Raw genomic sequence first — 19710 nt, 5'->3', positions numbered from 1 at the left:
AGTGGCCTTACTTCTTACAAAAGAAAACTCTAGATGAACGATGTGCCAGAATTCATGTAGCACAAAGAAGAGCACAGGCTTCTGGGTTTATAATCACACTGCTTTTCAAAGTCCAAAGCTGTGAACTAATTTATGGCCCCAGTTCACTTGTACTTGCTACTACGGCAAAACTTACAGCCAATACAGCTGATATCTGGCTTCCCAGGAAGGGCTTTTCACAGACCTAAGTAAAAAGCCATTTTCCATCCTAGCCAACACCATTATAGATCTTACCCAATAATTAAACCTAGATTCCCCCTTGTTATGATTGGCAACAATCAGATGTAATAGAAACAACAGGTGTTTTGGTTTGCCTGGGACTCTGAAAAATGAGGGGTTAGTGAATGAAAGGAGTCTTCTATTTCTTGTGTACCACAAAAATAAATAAACCTTGATCTGCAAAATCCAAAACTGTATTATGTGCACTGCTTCAGACTGCAGCTGAATGGAGGCATTTTACTCTGGTCTCTCTGGTCTTGAATTTCAGAATACAGTGCAGAGCAGAATAAAGCCACAGACTTGGAAAAGCTATTTATAGTGCACATGCCCCAAGGAGATACAGCTAATAACTAATTCATTTCACATCACACATTTGAATGCAATATGAAAACTTTTCAGTTTCTTATCAGAGCAGGAGAAAAGACCCCACTGTGGCTTTCTTTAAAATAATTAAGGATTCTTTACCAAAACATTTTAATCAAACTACATCTCCACAGCAGTCTTTTCTTTCCCTGCCTTATAGCTATTTGATTAGGAGGTCCATACTTATTACCTTTGATAAAAGTGCTGATAAAAGTTTTGATTAAATGATGCTCATTTTCCTAGATAACACATTTATTTATCAAATGGTTTTCCACAAGCTGGATTAAAATCCAATATAATACTGGTCATATCAGCAGGAAACAAACAGAAAAATCTGCTGAAGAATTCAGTGAGCTATGTAACTGCAATATCTGCATATGATGAGGTTTTGGACTGGGTTATTTTTCTGCTGTAGAGAAAACAGATCAGCTAAGTATTGTTCCATGGACCAGATTGCTGAATATTTTATTACAAATGATTAAGAATTAAACAACAGACACGGAAGATAGGGATTTGTAGTCCTTGAGAGACATCAATAAGCATATTGAGCTTCTGTTCTGCTGCAAGTGCAGCAGCAACAAAGCAGCAAGCTGACACAGTGCTCAGTGTAATGCCTGCCTTCTCGTTTCTCCACACCCACAATTTCTGTTTTCTTTTGCTTTTCTTCCACATACTGACACCAGGTGTTAGAACAGCTTGACTCAAGGAGAGTGTCCCAAGAACAGTGTGGTTTCAGCCAGTTCTGGTGCCAAGAAGGTACCAGAAAAAAGTCAGCAGGGGAGGCTGTGAGGAGCCCCAGCTGATGCTCCACAGGAGCTACTATTGCCATGGGACTCTGGTAACTCTAAGAAAAGAGCAAGGACCCTTGGAAACAAAAAGGAATTGAAAAAGTCCAAAAAAAAGCCCCACAAATCCACAGGCTATCCTATGGCTCAGACTTAGCAATGACCCACTATTTAACCTGGGCCTTCTGTTACTTCTTAATTAAAAGGCAAGTTTTTGTTAGCAGGTTTTATGCTTAAATTAGAATTAATTGATATACAGAACAATGTGAATGAACACCAATCTGTAATTCAGTGCCCCTAGGGCACCCAGTTTTTTCTGAGTAGGATGACAACATCCCAATTTTACCACAGCAGAAGCAGCATGAAAATTGTTACACACAGTAAACATAGACTGTAACAAGATATTGTGAGCTTACACAGCCTTTTACTGATGTTGTAGGATCAGTGAAAATGCTGGCAAACACTTAAGAATATATGCATAGACATGCTAATGATTTAAATATAACTGCTTTTCTGTTCAGCAGGTTTAACAGAGACAAAAGCAGTTACCTTGTACACATAATGCTTGTTTGCAAATTTATCAGTCATGAAGGTCAGTGGGTAAAATTTGAATAAACATATCCTAATCTCTAATTAAATTTAACAGAAAGAATGCAGATCTCCTTCAACGATCCTTTAAGGGTTTGAGTTTTTCTTCCTTTCAGCAGAATATTCTGATAGCATTAGAAAGTAGACCTCAGTGACCCTTAAACACCCATTTCCAGAATCAGACCTTTTATAGAAAGGATACACTACTTCATCTGTGTGCATTGATTTTATTTAGGAAAGGGAGAGAAGCTGACCTGAGGTTTTTTCAATTTTAGATTGAGAGAGGGCTTTTGGTTTGGTTTTTTTTTCTGTTCTGTTTTCACTTCTGTTGTTTGTTCATTTCACTATGTTTACTTTATTACATGTTTATTGATCATATGCTTTAGTCCAAATCTCTGTAATATTCAGAAAATAAATATATCCTCATTGCAATCAAGCAACAATAGATCAACTATGATTATTAAAGCAAACAAGGTAAATTATACTGACAAATATCTGATTTTAAAAAATTGCAAAATGAGAGTAAGAATAACTGCAAAATATATCATCTGCTCTTTTTTTCATATTTTAGTCTGAGCCAGAGCATGTCCAGACTACCTGCAACACAAAACGTGCAAACACTCTACACAACTTGTGAAGGCAGAAATCACCTTAGTTGCTTAGAATTCTAAATACATTGAGGGTACATTAGCTATTGAAACCAACTGTCACTTTTAAAACTTTGTTCATACAGTATTTAAAACTTTGAAAGCACAAGTGCCATCTAGTCATCATATTAATTCTTCAATTGTTACTTCTCCCATCATGTAAACGGCAGATAACTTTTTAATATGCTAATATTTAAACTAATTTGTATTAATTGCTGTCCCAATATAAACTTTCTAATGACTTCATTATATCAATACGTGAAGAAATACAACCCTAACAGAAAAGAAAACACTAAAATCAAGTATAGCAATATAATTTAATATAAATAATACTATACTGGATAGAAGTTTTCTATGTTTTCCTCAAATGTCAGAAATATCTACTTTCCCCAGGAAATTCCACCTATTTCACTTTTAAAACAAAAGAAAAGCACAAAGCTTGTAAATTGCCAGAAATGTAAACTTGTTAGTTATCAAATCTTTACAACTGAATGGCAAAACCCACAGCACTGCAGATGAAAGACCTGTGACAGCACACTGGGTTTTTGGAATCCTTAAATGTATAGTACAACACTGAGTCAGCACCTTCTGTGTAACACAGGAAAGTCAAAATGTCTTTTTGAAAGAGCAAGAAGAGAAGGCTAAGAAGTGATCTCCTCCTGAAGTGTATTTATAACCTATAATTTATAATTTATTTATTTACAGCCCTGCAAAGGAGCGTGGTCCCTGATCACGCTGTCTCCTGGTGATGCAGCAACGCAGGGTGCTGCTGTGCCAGTACATCAGGAGATGAATTCCTGTACTGCAGGAATTCATGCACCCTGTCAGGAGAGCTCAGCAGCCCTGAACAGCAGCACAGGGAGAAGTGCTCAGGGATGGTTCAGTGCTGGTACCCCCCATCAGTGAGCTGCTGCTGAAGATTCCCCCTGAGCTGCTATCTACGCTTGTTCTGCTTCCAGACAGGCACGCAGGGAGAGAAAATGAACCACTACCAAAGCAAACACCACAAAACACTTTTATATCCACTGCTTGTATAGAGCAAAACAGAATAACAGCAACACAAAATTTCTCTCCTTTACACGCTAAGGTGTGTCGCAGTGTGTGCTTATTACATCAGTAGAGCCAATCCTCCCCCAAACCAACAAAGAAATTTCTTCCAATGAACATCTGAAATCTGCACCCTCTCCTACTTGCTTCCCACAATATTTATCAACACTGAAGAACTGGAGCCAATAACATCATGAGTTAAACATCACATTTGAACTCCAACTAGTATCCAGCTGGAGCACCTTGAGTTTCATTTAAAAAAACTCAGTTATATTGAAGACCTTTCAAATAAAGGGAAGCCTCTGAAAAACAATCACAGAAGAAACTTGCCATTGATACTTTTCAACACACCTTTCTATAATTAATTCATTTAGTGACTACTAAGCTAATGTAAAATCAGTCCATGATTATACAGCCAAATGCAAAAGCACATGATGAAAAACATGAGCAGATTTCCAACTTTTCACTGCTTAACTTCATTAAACATGTTTTTCATCTAAAAGTAGCAATGTTGCTGGGTCTCAGATATTTCTAAATCCTGCAATTAGTGACTATTAAAACTTTCACTTATTAGCTGGATTTTAAAACCATCTACAGCATTTCACTACTGTTGTAGTACTATCTATGCTAACAGAAATTCTTCATGCTTGAGTCTTGGTGCAATATGGGGTAAAGGAGAACCTCAGCCATCCTCTCTTCTGCCATTTATCAGGGGCTGGAGAACAGCCTGTCCACATCCAGCACATCCAGACTAGGCATTCAAACTCCAGAACCTCATGACAAAGCACATCATTAGCTTTCATTTTCTTGCCAGCTCCCACATATTTCTAATGTAGTACCCACTTCCTCTCTTAAGAAGGAACCTTTCTTAAGGCCTTTTCTGTTCTGAAATTATTTTATTGACAGTCAGAAATTTCCTAAGGATTGCAAATTAAGATAGAAGCACAATATTTTATAAATCCACTGTAAAATACCATCAGAATTTCCTAGAACTAAGAAAATTAATTTACCTCACTCACCTTTTAATGGAAGGAGTCCCTGCCCATGACAGGAGGGTTTGAACTAGATGATCTTTAGGGTCCCTTCCAACCCAAACCATTCTGTGATTCTATGATTGAAATGTTTTGACCTGCCCAGATGTTGAATAGATAGATAGATAGATAGATAGATAGATAGATAGATAGATAGATAGATAGATAGATAGATAGATAGATAGATAGATAGATATAAAACAGATATAAAGACTTATCACAAAAACCTGGCAGTGGGCAAGGTAAGGAAGCATTTGACACAGACCACTACAGCCATCTGTATGTCATCATAGACTGCATCACAATCCAGCAAAAAAATGATCTAGTCATCTTCCTGTCCACTTATGATACACACAGAAAATTTATCAATTATCCATGTGCCAAAGTGTGATCTGTTGCTGTCAGTTGAAAAGACAGGCATATTCTCCAATTATTTCCTGTATGGTACAAATTAAACAGCACAACTATTGAAACCTATCATTAACCTCCCAGCAAGTACATGTCTTTCAAAACAATTACAGTCAAAACAACGATCTACAGACCAATTTTGCAAGGCTGAACACCAGAGACACCCATTCTTTAATGCTAATGTTATTTTGCCAGACAACAGACCACAGACATTATACAGAAAATTCCAAGCTGTATATAACTCGCAAATTGAGCGTGACCTTTTACTGTGGTCAGCTGATGGTTCAGGCTGTGGTTGCTGTGGGACCTCCCCCAGCAAGACAGGGCCATTCACAGGGGGCCAAAGGCACCAGCCAAACTGATAAAGTGTTCACTGGAGAAACCAGATTCTCTCTCAAGTCCTTAGTGCACTAGGCAGAAAGCACTGGAAGGATTTGTTCTCTGGGCACACCAAAATAAAGATAAAGCTCAGCATTTAAAGGTGGAGGCAGTGAACAGCTGCAGCCCAACAAGGAGCACAAAAGAACCAGGAAGGTACACACAGAAAACATACCCCCTGTCTTGGGGCAAAGGAAAAGACAGCTTTGAACTTTCCCAACTAAATACCTAAACTACATAAAAATCGAAATTGTAACAGTCTGTGCAATTGGATTAATATTCAACCAATGTCATGCTCAGATAAGACATTTAAAACCCCCCTTAATTAGTCTTAATTTTTAGATGTTATGGAAAATCCAAATAGAGAGATATACTCTATCAGATATCAAAGCCCTAAAATGTGAACTAACAGTACCACTCCAAAAACATCTTTAAACATTCTGTATTATGGAAATTATGTCACTGTAATGCAGCAAAGACCCAGTTAGGAGATAGAATATTTTCCCACCTAAACAAAAAAGCAAAGAGAAGTTCTGACCTCAGAAAGCAGCCAGTTGGCACTGAGATTTCTTGTTCATTCCAACAGCTAGCTGAGACACCAGAGCAGATCTACAAACCTAATTATTAACTATCATTTAGAATAGTACTTACTGATCTATTTTTTCCTTTGGAAAACAGAGATGTTATTTTATACTCAAAATCTATGCTTGGTTAGAACATAGTCTGTTTCCATTTTACAATTGTTGAGCATACAGACTAAAATGACACTATGTGTCAAAAAGGAAGTTTTGATTTATGTTTGCATTTTTCCATGGGTAGTAAAACCAAATAAAGTTGTGTTGGCAACAATCCCATTATTTTGCCACTGAAGGCAAGTTTGTGAACCTCAGGAGAGGCTGAGTTTCCCACCAAGCTGCAGACTCATAAGAAGCTGTCAACATCAAATGCCAGAGCCAGGCCAGAAGTCTCTTTTAATTTCCTTTTTTTTTTAAGAGCATTGGTGAAAAGATAGTCCACAAGAGTGGGGACAAATTGTAGTGTCACAACTACCCAAAAAGCAACAGAATCAAGAGTCAAATGACATCAAAAACGGTTAGTATACATGACTGTACCTTGGTCTATCATTTGGAAGATATAATTTATCAGTGCAAGCAGTGCAGCTTGTCTACTATATTTAGGGCTAAACCCAGATGGATTCAGTCAAGGAAATCTGAGGATTCTAGATGCCACCAGAGTCGCCTTGCGCACAAGCTTCCTTATAGCTTTCCCTAAAAAACAAAGAAATTCAAGACAAAAATGGTGAAAACTTTCCTCATCTAAGGACAATTTTTTAAGCAGGAACAAAACTGCTGACCCTGTAAGCAAGCAAGCACCTTGTTCTCCCAATCACTTTCAGTAACAGAAAAATACTTCCTCAGTGGACATTCCCAGACTTAAAAAAGTGAGCCACAAACCATGGCCCAGATCTTTCTAGCTCCTACATTAACCTACATCCGTGCAATTAGCTGAGAATCAAGAGAGTTTCCTCTCTCATACTCACAATCCCAAAGAAGTAGAAACTAACTTTAGAATTACCAGCCCTTACCGAAGTCACTGAAATAATTAATACCTTGAAAATTCCTCAATGTGAAACCCATTGTATTGCTGTTGAAAGGATTAAACTCAGATTAATCAATTTACCCTCCACCAACAGTTCAACAGAATAACTGTTGAAGTGGTTTCAAGAAGCATGAGCTGCCTCAGGCAATAAAATTTAAAATGGAGCCCACAAAATCACTCTACAGGATCTAGAGAAGAGGTGCTCTTTCCCTTTTAAAGGCAGGATCTTCCTACTGAGAAAGAAAAAAGTGGTAAGGAAAAAATAAAATCACACACGCATATAAATAAAATGCTCTATTTCATAAAAATAAACTGTATTTCCATCATCTGAATATAAGGAGAGAAAATCAGGGAACTGGATTTTATACTCATATTGGTATTCAAAAGGAAATAGTCGGAAGTAGCAGCCTCATTCCAGGTTTGTATAACATCAAAGAAAAAAACCTTATGGACACATGAAGAAATATCTTCTCCATTTTAATTCACATCTTTCATTTTCCAAAACAGCCTTTCTTTTCTAGGAGTTACATCAGAAAGAAAATACATGCAAGCACTGTCTAGGAAAAAAATAATATTTATTATACATTCCAGGTAGATTTCTATGGTTATTTACACATGTGTATATTCAAATTCGCAGTGCTTTGAAATTCAGAAAGATGAAGTGCTGTATCAAAGCAGTTCTTTTTATTAAGGCATTTGTCATTATGTGAATCTAGTTCAGACAGCAACAATCCATTCAAGTTAGTTACTCAGGTGTGTATTTGTATGCACCAAGCTCTCATGAGAGAGTTTTCTTTCAACTATATTTGCACTTTTAAAAGCAGTACTTTTAATAAATAGTGAATCTGAATCAAGCCCACAGTATTCCTTTGGTGGAAATGAGGCAAGTTCTCTGGGTATGTCGACATAACCTCTCTAATACATAATTTACAAAATCAGTGGAGGTGCAATACTTACACCACCACTTGCGGATTCAGTTTGAGCAGTGCAGAACTATCAGCCTCTGCCTGACATGTGAATTGTTAGAAAGCAACATGGAGCAAGCCTTGGCTTTGAACAACCAACCAGAGCACAAAGGATTCTTTATACACCCAAATTTAAGAACACTTCCCATCTCTCACATCACACTCCCCTTAAAAAGGCAGAGCTCTACTAAATGAAATCCCACTCTTTATGACTTGCCTTGCAGGCTGGCTGGCAAGTAGACATGAGGAATTATTAGCCAAGGGCAATTTCAAAGTGAAGTCATACAGAAATATAAATGTACTTTAGGGATGACCCAAAACCCAAGCAAAATTAGTATCTTGCATAAATGCTCTTGAAAAAGTAATTAAAATACAAGGGACACTGCAGAAATTGCTTTCAAGAGCTTGAGTACTCTTGCCTGCTTTCTGGCTTAAGAATTTTAGATGCTCAACACTTTTTTAATTATATAGTTGATTTTTCTTGAATCAAAATCAAATGTAGTTATTTCTACATCATCTATGCCACCACTGGAAGAACTGAATCTAAGTATTGATTTACTGCAAACAATTATACAAAAACTCTGATAAGTCATATTTCTATTATTTCTCTGGAAGCCATTTGTTGAGGTTACATTTTCAAGCCATCATCCCTTAATAAAGTCACTATATACCTGATATCAAGTGAAAATCCAGACCAGGGACAATAATTATCACTTAAATACTGGCAGGGTGCTTATGAAATTTTGCTTTCATAATCACCTTCAGGATCTCTTCCATGGTGTGTTCATATCCAGAATGGTTACAAACCAGCTTACTTTCCATAAGTGCCCTCCATGCATTTTAAATGGGTGCCACCAAAAGGCTATGTCCAAGAAAAACAAATTCTCATTCTTGCTCTCCCTCCTGCATCTACAAATTTATTTATAGCCCAAATATCAATATCAAATGTCCCATGTTTATTAGAATGCAATAGTATCTGCCATACACTAATACTATAATGCCATAATGACTGCTGGTCATTTGTATGTATCTTGCAACTTAGAATATAGTTCTCTAAAGTAAGTTAAAAATGCTAATAAACAATTAAAAGCTCATATAGCAATAAAAATCTCAACTGTAAATATCAGAAGATAAAATATCAGTGAACTCTGTCACTAAAATCATATTTGTAAAAAGTGGGCATGCTTAAAAACCATCTCCTGGATGTATAGCTTTTATGTACTCGTGCAGCCAATGGCAACAAACAAATGTGAAACACCACACATGTTAAATTTGACCATCCAAATTCAAAATATATTTGCTGATCCACCCAGACTTTTCTAGGGTTTTTTCTTCATTCAAAAACATTAGGAGATTGTCCCATTAATATTTTTTAAAGCATAGATTTGACACAAGAGTAAAATATACAAATAACATGTAAATGTATATATAAATATATATTTATTTATATTTATTTTGTTCTTTGTTCTTTATGATGTTATTATATATGTTATATATAATAACATATAACAAAGAATAACATGTAAATATAAATTAATAACAGACATAAAAAGACTTTAGCCTGTTTAGCTACACAGTCAATGTAACATGGGGAACAATCCATGTACATATTAGGAGAGAGGAATTCCAGTGCAATAAATTAATACTTACTCCATATTATAAGCAAAGAAGAGTTTTACTCTTCCTTTTAGCTTGCCATGACATGACTGGTTTGAGCTCTGCTGGTTTTCAGTTTGTTTTGGTTTTGCTTGGGTGTTTTTTGGTACTATCTTGGGAGCTGGATTTTTCATTGTTGGTTGAGCTGATGCAAATCTTCATCTTGATCTCTTGCCAAGTCATGTACCACATGCTTAGAAACTTGTGTTTCCTGAACATCATTATGGCTTTACCAGTCTGCTTTACTATTCTGGTGGCTGCACAATGAGGTTTACCTGGGTGTCCAGTGACAGTAAGGAATTCAAATACTGAAATGGAGCTATTACAGATGTCTACAAGCTCATGGTCTCTACCAGCATCATTTAAAGCCTCTCCAAGACTCAATTTCATCACTTAGTTATTTTTCTTAGTCAAACCCCTGATAACTAGGAGGTGGTTTTGTTCACAGCAAGAGCAGAGATATCATTATTCATTGCCAGCATTTTACTCCACAGTGGGACATTATTACCTGCATACAGAAATGAAGGGATAGCATGTAAGGCTCTGGGAGAGCAAACAAAAGCTCTCATGACACCTCTGGAAGGAAAAGGCAAAGGCTTCTTCAGAATATCCTGCTATCCACAGGGACTGTGCCCCTCTATTGTACAGAGCACACAGGGAAAAAAACATTGCTAGAAGAAATCCCTTCTCTGTCTAGTTATTTCCATGTTCAAATACATGTTTCCACAAACTCATCACACAAAAGTCCTTGATGGACTTTTAGTATACAGCACCATCTTTTACAATTTTAATTTCTAAACTGAAATCTGAAAGTTTCATTTTGGATATAGGCATGAGTTCAGCAGTGAGTTGCTTTGTACAAAACAAGCTCTGTCTTTCATTTGTCCTACTGATACAATAGCAGCCTGGCTGGGTAGAAGACCTACCTCACCTTCAAGTCAAGAAACTTAAAACCTTCAGAAGACCAGCAAAAGTGTACCTTCCTTTTTTAAATAGTTCAACTATCAGAATATCTCTCTCTCTAGCTTGTCTTTCTTTTATCCTTGTACCACTGCCAGTTACATGTCAGCATCATTAGAACTTTAAGATCCTTATAGATTATCTAGCAGTTGTCCAGAATTTTCTGATTAGCCAAACAGCAACACTAAAACTGAGCAGACAAGCAGCAGTCTGGTAATTCTCTATGAGCAAACAATACCCTGTCAGAAGCACACTACCACTTAGTAACACAATGAAAAGCAGCCAAACATGGATACAGAATTTTAAAAACTAATAATTTTTTTAGCTATGAATTACGGACACCTTCGGGTGATAAAACAATAAAGAGAAATTATAAAAATTATTATAAAACAATATAGAGAAATTACTTCAGTCATTCAATTTTTACCATCATCCTGGAAAAGAATGAATGCCTTTTATAACCATTGCAAACATTTAGTTACACATCACAATATATACCATAAACATAGATTGTGATATTTTCTTGAAACTCAAATTCTGCCATTCTCCCAACCTCTTCAGATTCCTCAAGCCAAAAATACCTGCTCTTTTGATACAGCTCTAGCCTATGTGACCAATTTCTTATTCTGGGCTGAATCATTACAAAAGCCAGCCGATTGGTTAAAAATAAAAAAGGAATGCTGAATACCATAGCAACTGGCTTGCAGCCTTGCTAACATGCAGGAAGGATTTTTTACTTGAACAAGAGCTACAAGTGAAAACACCAGGCCAAAATCAGATCTGGCATAATATCAACAACACAACAGAAACACAGAAATTACCTGACCCCTCCCCAGTCTCCTTCCTGTAATATCTTTTGTGCAGCAGCAAATCTTCAGGTTCTTATTAAAATACAATTCCAACAGCAAATTAAAGCATATGCCATGGTATTGATTCCACATATACATCAATACATGGCAGAATCTTCGCCAAAACAAATAGGATTAAATGTTGAAAAATCAAGTAATGGAAGCAGAACAATAATAGAGCTTGATCTTCAGTTTTAATTAATGGTCATATCACTCCATGACTAAAAGGACTAAAAGTTTCTAAAGAAACACCTCTAAATACAGATAATTTTACAATGCCTAATTTAGTGATCACTTTTAGGAACATATCAAAGTAGTCACTTAATGTCAGTACCCTCTAAGAACTGCATCGAATCCATAAGCAATATATTTGAAGAAGCATATTGCTCTGGAATTACTGCAAGAGTATGCATTCAGAGCAAGGTTTTGGCAGGGGTGAGCTCTGTGGGAGGAGACCAGAAGCTGCCCTGTGTTGGACAGACCCACTGCTGTCCCAGGCTGAACCCACAAGTGACACCAATGCACCTCTGTGATAACATATTTAGGAAAGGGTAAAAACCTGTTTGGCAGCTGAGAGAGAGAAATGAGAAAATATCAGAGAACCTTCAGTGCCCTGCAGATGCCAAAGGCACTGAAGAAAGAAGGGGCAAAGGTTCTGCAGGCACCAGAGCAGAAATTCCATTGCAGTCAACAGAGGAGACTGCAACAATGCAGGTTGTCCTCCTGCAGCTGTTGGAAGTCCACAGTGGAGCAAATATCCAGCCTTCAAGCAGATGGAGAACACCAACCAGAGCATGAGGATATGCCCTAAAGGAAACTGCAGCCCATGGAGAGCCCAGACTGGAGCAGGCTCCTGGCAGGACACATGGCCCATGCAGGGAGCCCACACAGAAGCAATTTTCAGGCCAGAGCTGTAGCCTGTAGGAGCAGCACGTTCCTGATGGACTGTACTCCGTGGAAAGCATTCATACTGAAGCATGTGGAGAAGGAGCTGTGCTGGAAAAGCTCATGAGGGACTGTATTCCCTGAGTAGGACCTCACAGTGGATGGAGCATGGGAAGAGCATATAGAGAAGGAGCAGCAGAGATGACATGTGACAGACCAAGAGTAACTCGTTCCCATTCCCCCTGCTCTGTTCAGAAAGGCAGAAAGTGGCAGCCAAGTTAGGAAGGAAAGAGGGAAGTTGAGTCTGGAAAAAGAGAGGAGGACCGGAATACAAAACTGTCAGTGGCCTCAGCTCTGAAACAATTCCTCCATGCTCAAACTGGCATGAAACCCATGACGAAGATGCAGCAGAGGTCCAGTGACTGAAGTACACAATGGTAAGGCCTAAACTAGTGCTCAAGAGTAACCAGCAGAACAATAGCCTCAGATGTTTCCAAAACTTGGGAGAGCGCTCAGAATGTTGAAGACAATGCCAAGATTCTGTTACCCTTCGTTTGCCTAGCAGAAAGGCATCATTTGAGCCTAAATACTTCCACTGTTCCTATTACAATTCATTATGACAAAATTATTATTATTACAAAATAATTATTTAATAGTATTATCAGAAATATTAAAACTAACTTGAACCACCAGTTTCTTTATTAGAAAAAAACCAGTAAATTGTTTAGTAAAAAAACCAGTAAACTACTTAAACTGTTTAAACATTACATATCTGCATGTCAGCCCAACTGATGGGTGTCTGGAAGCAATTCATTTGTGTGAAGGATACTCAGTGGTAATACTCTGGAAACTGCTTCTCCTACTAAACAGTACTGCTGATACATCAAGGGCCCAGGAAAAAATTACAGAACTATTAAACACAAAAGAAGGCGTCTTAGCACAAGCACAGTACACTCATACAAAAAAATAATCTCTATGATTACAATTTAGTTACAGACAAAGACCTAAACAATTAAACATATGTGCAGCATGCTGAGTCTTATGTTATTACAACCTTTTAATGTAGAGCCTCATTCTTTCCTGTAATATTTACATTTCTGAGTTCAACAATGAGTTGACCTAGGCAGTACAAGGTTTTCTGCAAGCTAAAGATGTTTGCTTGGTTATTCTCAGAAGAAGCTGTGTTAAACCAGGAATTTAAAACAGACAAGCCTATCCAAACACCTTGTCAAAGATCCCCATACACAAATACATTTCCCCTGCAGAAATATGCAATATTACTTTCTCAGAGAAGTTTGTCACCCTACTATGGAAATTATAAACCACAGCAATGAAGTGAGCTAATTTGCAAAAGGACACCTGTAGAACTTGTAGCTAAATAAGAAGAGACTCTTTATTTTAGATGAGTGAAAAGTCTACTATACTAGTGACCCGTGTGTAGATGAACACAGACTCAGTATCATGTAATTCAGTTTCTTGTAGTACAGTTAAAAAATACAAACAGTGTGTGCAATACAGTTAGTGTGGGAGACCCAAAAAAAAAAAAAAGGAGAAGCAAAGAAAGAGAAAAAAGACTTTACTTTTATTCTAGGTATTTAGGGTTTGTATTATTTCTGGGACATCTCAGACTAAATAACAACACTCACAACATGGATTGTCTATATGTACCACTTCCTCTAAGACACAGATGTTTTGAAAAACTTTTATTCACTGCTTGTAAAGTGACAAAATACAATCAATGAATTGTAGACACCTTTATCACATCTGCTTTTTGTAAATTCCAAGTCCATTGTCATAAGGGATTCCTGTAACCAGCCATCGGGGTTGAACACAAAAATGACAGGCATCCCTACCTCCCAGTCCATCTCCAGAATCAACCTCACAGATGCTCTCCCCTTCCATACTGTCTTTGGGATGCAGCAGAAAGCAAGATCTTCCTCAAGTGATTTGCTCAGGCTCCAGAAGGAAGATGAATCCACCCACTTGGCAGCCAGCAAGTGATATCTTTTAAATAAAAACAAAAACAAAGCTATTGAGCCACCTCTGGTATACAGCAGATTAATTTAATTTCATTTAATTTCTCCCTTAAAAATTCAACTTTCCAAGACTGTGTGTCAGCTAGTTCTACATCCAACACTGCAGTTCCTTATATCAATACTGTCTCTTCAGGGGATATCTGAGCTTCTTTTCCCTTGTAAACTCAATGGTGATTCACAGATCAAACTCTCCATCCAACAGAGTTTACCTCAGTCCAAATTGCAGGACTCTATTAAGGTGGAAAGCCTCAGCACAGATTCATGCTCAGCCACATGGCCTGACAGGACTAGGAGAAATATACTAAATATCCACATGATGAGCTCTTCTCTGGCACACTGTGAGTACTGTGAAACCAAATTACATGGAGTTTGCAAAAAACTACACAGACTGAAAACAGTTCATGTGGGTTCACCTTCTTACAACTCCTAGGGTTATTTTAAGTATAGGCAGAGAGAGAGCATCTCATTTTAGCAATGGATTTGATTTACACATGAGTATAATGAAGGAAAGTGTAAAGATGGGTGTAGATAAAAGAATAAACTCACCTCATCTTTTATTTAAGAGAAGGGAGCAAAATTTCTTCCCCTTAAATTGAACCTAAATAGCTGATTGTTTTTACTGCCCCGTGTAACTAGTTTTTACCCCCCCTTCTCTTTCTGAATAAAAGAGAAATAGCTGTCAATTAATTAAAATAAGTACTAAGGAGTCAGGAAACATCCTCACATTACTGCCTTTGAGAGACAAAAAGCAATCAGAACAGCATGGAGTTACTAGATTAGTTTTGCAGCAAGTGGAGAACTGTCATGTGTCAGATGCTCATGATCTAAACAGCAAAGCAAGAATGAGCTCCAACATCCATCTAAATTTGCAGTAAGATTTGCAGTATGATTATTTTTAAAACAAAGGAAAACTGGAACCAAAATGCATCCAAAAAGAGCTCTCTGCCACAAATGAACTCAGGCTAAGAACAGAAAACACATGAGAGAACAATGATCAAGTATATGAATGATGTGATACATAAAACTGTTCAGGTATCATTAGTAACTCTGAGCCAGTCATGGAGCAATGTATTAGCTGTTTCCTTGCCAGTTCTGAATGAGCAATAAACAACCAATTCCTATTTGCAAGTCTGTGGCCTTCTCTTGCTTTTCAATGTCACTAGGAAAGCATTCCAACTGTCCCATGCAACTGTGTCTTACTGAAGGTGTGGAAAAGGGGAAAAAAAATTTATTAACATCAGCTGCCCTGTGTTCAATATGAATTCCCTTCTTCAGCTTCCTATCACAATAAAACAAGAAATACTATAAACAAATCTCTATTCAGACATCAGGTAAATGAAAATCAATAGTTCAAGCACTATGTCATTCTGTTGATAAAAAGAAGAGCATACCTAGAAGTCTCACACCAGAAGAACTCTGTTTCTTCAGCTTCTTCAAGCATCTCTCTCAGCATCTGCATGTTTTTGTTGATTTTCCACTGCTTGAGCCAGTGTAGGTATAGGCCATGTAACAAAGCATGCATGGTACTGTGAAACACTGAGCAGAATTCCAACGGAGGGAAAATTGTAGCACAGCCATCCAAGGCTGCTGATGACTCTTCTTAACCTTGAACTCAAGGTGTTCTTCTAAACCCACCTGTGTGCTCTTCAGAAGGTGGGCTACTGCAGTTTGCCAAAGAGCAGAGACTCAGAAAGGATCCACCATCATGCAGGTTTCCAGTGATGAAATATCCATTGCAAAAATTTGGTTAAAAAAAATCCATACTCCTTATTTTAAAAATATTAAAATACTTACCAAACAAATGAACGGAATACAACAGTAATAGCATCAAGCTCTGGCTGTGTATTTACACCTGAAATATTCAGCTCCAAATGCTGATTTAGGATACTCAGAAGATTGACAATCACAGTTTCTGTTTATAAAGCAAATGCCCTCAAGCAATGAATATTGGATTCCTGTGATCAAAGTTCTACTGTCAATGCCACAGGATTTAGTACTACTTTTTCTAGACAAATAGGTCAGATGAACAATTAACCATCATTTTAAAAAGTCAACCACAGCCTTTCAAATGTAAGAACTGTTCTTGCAAGTTTGCTTTTGGAAAGGTCATCTTACTCTGCTCAGATCTGGGGTTTTATGATGAATGCTACAGTCCTCCTGCACAGTAATACAGAAACATGTTTGTATAAACTAACTGACCACAGGACACTGTGCACTGTCTAGAAACTAAACATTACATTTTTACCTTAGCCTTATGCCTGCATAGGTGGAGAGAAAAATAATCTATGCCCAGCATAAATGCCTACTTCTACATCTACTTAGATACAGCTGTTGCACAACCTAATGTGTTCACTTATCTGTAAACAAAAATGTGTGTCCTTATGAAAAATCCATCAAGTGTCTCATCCATTTTTGCCTTATACTGATTAACTAAATGAAGTCTGCATGCCTTTATTAAAATCTGTAGGTGTAGAAAGGACTAAATTTCAAGACAGTCAAGGCATAAGGACTGATTACTAAAATTAAGTATCAGCACTGAAAAATACAAGCATTTCAGTGCAAGATAACCAACACAGTAACTGGAAACGAAATCCAGTTCAAAAGACAAAATTACTATTATTATTTTTATGGAAAACCAAGATTAAAAGAAGATAAACCGAAGAAAACCTGTTTTTAAATAATTTATTATTTTATATACATTTCATTGTGAAACAAATTAATTGTTCCTTATTACATGCTTGCTATCTCTTCCCACTTGGCATTTGCACCAATATTGCTTTTAATAGCCTTTCACTCAGAGCTGAACCTTTGGGTGGTGGGGGGAGGCACTGTTAGTCAATACCAAACCCCCTATTGTTCTGTTCTCTGACTATGAAAACTTTTAATTAAAAACTGAAAGCAAAAGGATGCAACAGTACTGGAATGTAGAGCTGTTGAAATGTAATCACAGCAATGGAGTAACCACAGAGGTGGAATTCTTAGTAAAGAACTGCTTCATGCTTGGCCGTTTACCCCTTATACAACAGAGAGAAAAACCTGAAATGTTTTAAGTCAGCCCTTCCACAAAGGAAGAACTCCACAGCAGAGAAGCACAGTAGAATGAGGTATGAGTAAAGTTGTTTTAGAACAATGCAGCAACAAGTTTGCTACTTTTTAAGTACATAGCAATTGAAACCTACATTACAGGGCTCCTTTGGTCACATAGTTTCATTGTCTGATCATCTTGCTCACTCAAATCCTTCTCCCTACTAAGATCATACAGTATGTCCCATTTCCCACCATCAAAACAGAATAAAGCCACATGTGAGCCAACCATCACTTGGTGCTGTCATCTGGTCCTTGATGAAAATGCTATCATGAGAGGGGAAAAAAAACAATGAACATGTCTACTTAAGTCTTAGGGAAGATATTTCTGGTGTTGAGGGAACTCGACATAGAAGGAGGCTCAGGAAGAGTCTCAGCAAGACCAGTTGTTCACAATTTCTACCTCAGTGTGGTTCACAGAACCACCCATGTCAGAGCAAGGCAGCAGGTGGCAGAAAGATGAAGTGGGGAATGCATAACTCCTTGCATGACACATATTTTTTCTCTCAGAGTAGTTAAAAAAGTTTCAAGGCTGTTTTAACCCAAGCCAAAGAGTTATGTTGCCCAGTAGATGTGCAGAAGAAAGAGCAATAGATAATTACTGTCATTAGTCACCTCCTTCAGACCAGAGCCTGGCTGCAAGTGCTGTACAGTGGGGTGCAGAGAAATTGCATATGCATCCAAGAAAGCCCAATGAAATGTAAATGACTGCAGTCCCTTGATCTTTCTGAAATGATGTGGTTCACCCTCCGGCTGCAGATATTGGATTTTGCACCATTAATCCCCACTAATGTAACATAATACTACCACTGGAGTGTATGTACATTTTGATAACAACATATGAATGTGCTGAAAAACTCAGAGTATGATAAGAATATTTATATTTGCACATATTAAATCTTCAGGGAACTTGACAAGTTTAATTCTCCAATTAAAGTCAAAAAGACCACAGTTTTCTACATTTCAAATCAAGTGCTAAGTAACAAATATGCCAGAATTAAAATGCAAATGGAAGATTCAAGTCACAGAATCTCTGAATGGTAGGGATTGGAAGGGACCTTGAAAATCATCATTGCCATGGCCAGGGATACCTTCTACTAAACCAGGTTGCTCAGAGCCCTATCCCTGTATTTGAATGCTTCCAAGGGACAAGGCAACCATGACTTCTAGGGGCGAATTGTTTTAGTGTCTCACCACCCCCACAGAGAATAATTCCTTCATAATATTCAACCGAAATCTTTCCTCTTTCATTTTAAGGCCATTACCCCTTGTCCTGTCAATATAAAGCCTTGCTGGAAGACCCTCTCCAGCTCCCTTGCAGCCCCCTTCAAGTACTGGAAGGACACAATGAGGTCACCCCAAAGCCTACTTTCTTCCAGGCTACACAATCTCAATTTTCTCAGCCTCCCTTCACAGGAGAGGCGCTCCAGCCCTCTGATCATCTCTGGGTGCCTAAGTCACTACAGTAGCACATGTCTCTGTTGACTCAAAGACCCCAGTAATCTCAAAATACATGTTGTGGGTGCACCTTTTCAATCAGAATTTTTCACAAGGGATTCCTACATAAGCCCAAACTCCTAGGCTGCTGCTAGACAGACATTCCTCAGGTGCACACACTCAACTCCTGCCCATGAATCTCAGAGGACAGCAGTGCCATACCTGCTTCTGCAAAGGTTATGTTTCTCAAAGTTTACCATCAAATGGATCTACAATGAATTATCAGTGACCTCTCTTTAGAAGTCCTGTGTCTCTGCAGGCAGCCAACCTCACACAAGGAGTCCTGCTAAGCTAGTTATTTTTCCTTTCTCTTCATTTCACTCATTTGTTGTAGGAATTTATTCAAAGTTAATGAATCAGTCCAAAATTCTTCATACATATTTCAGTGTTCTTCAAAAAAAAAGAGATCTACAATTTAGAAATGGGCATAAATCTTGTATTCAGTCAGGCATGACCATGCTTGAGTTGTCCTGCAGTAATACACTAACAACAAGCCTCCCTGACTACCAGACTTGATAATCATAATTCCTTTCTAACAAGGCTTTCAGTGAGACTTTATTATTCTGAGAAAGTCTGAGTTGAATTGATTCACTGTATTTCACCACAAAGCTGCATTTTTTTAAGGCATCTCCACATGGAAATCTCAATGAAGTCAAAAGGAAGTTTGTTATAGAC

General features: G+C 37.7%; 1 protein-coding gene across 5 annotated transcripts in view; it reads right to left on the bottom strand.

Annotated features, from left to right (window-relative positions):
* PPP2R2C (protein phosphatase 2 regulatory subunit Bgamma) overlaps positions 1 to 19710 on the bottom strand; it is a 186423-nt gene that overhangs the window by 78281 nt on the left and 88432 nt on the right. Inside the window, exon 2 of one of the 5 annotated variants that reach the window (XM_030946953.1) lies at positions 6618 to 6773. The exons of 2 other annotated variants lie outside the window; for them this stretch is intronic. In XM_030946953.1, the coding sequence (XP_030802813.1) occupies positions 6618 to 6630 (13 nt within the window). In that variant the 5' untranslated portion in view covers positions 6631 to 6773. Of the gene's footprint in view, positions 1 to 6617; positions 8155 to 14271; positions 14327 to 19710 lie in introns of those variants that run through there. 2 more of the 5 variants (XM_030946952.1, XM_030946954.1) reach the window with 2 other exon arrangements.

Source organism: Camarhynchus parvulus, chromosome 4 (assembly GCF_901933205.1).
Source record: "Camarhynchus parvulus chromosome 4, STF_HiC, whole genome shotgun sequence".
In the NCBI taxonomy this organism is placed as follows: Eukaryota; Metazoa; Chordata; class Aves; order Passeriformes; family Thraupidae; genus Camarhynchus; species Camarhynchus parvulus.
Note: the sequence above shows the minus strand (reverse complement) of the source record. Positions and strands in the feature narration are given on the sequence as shown.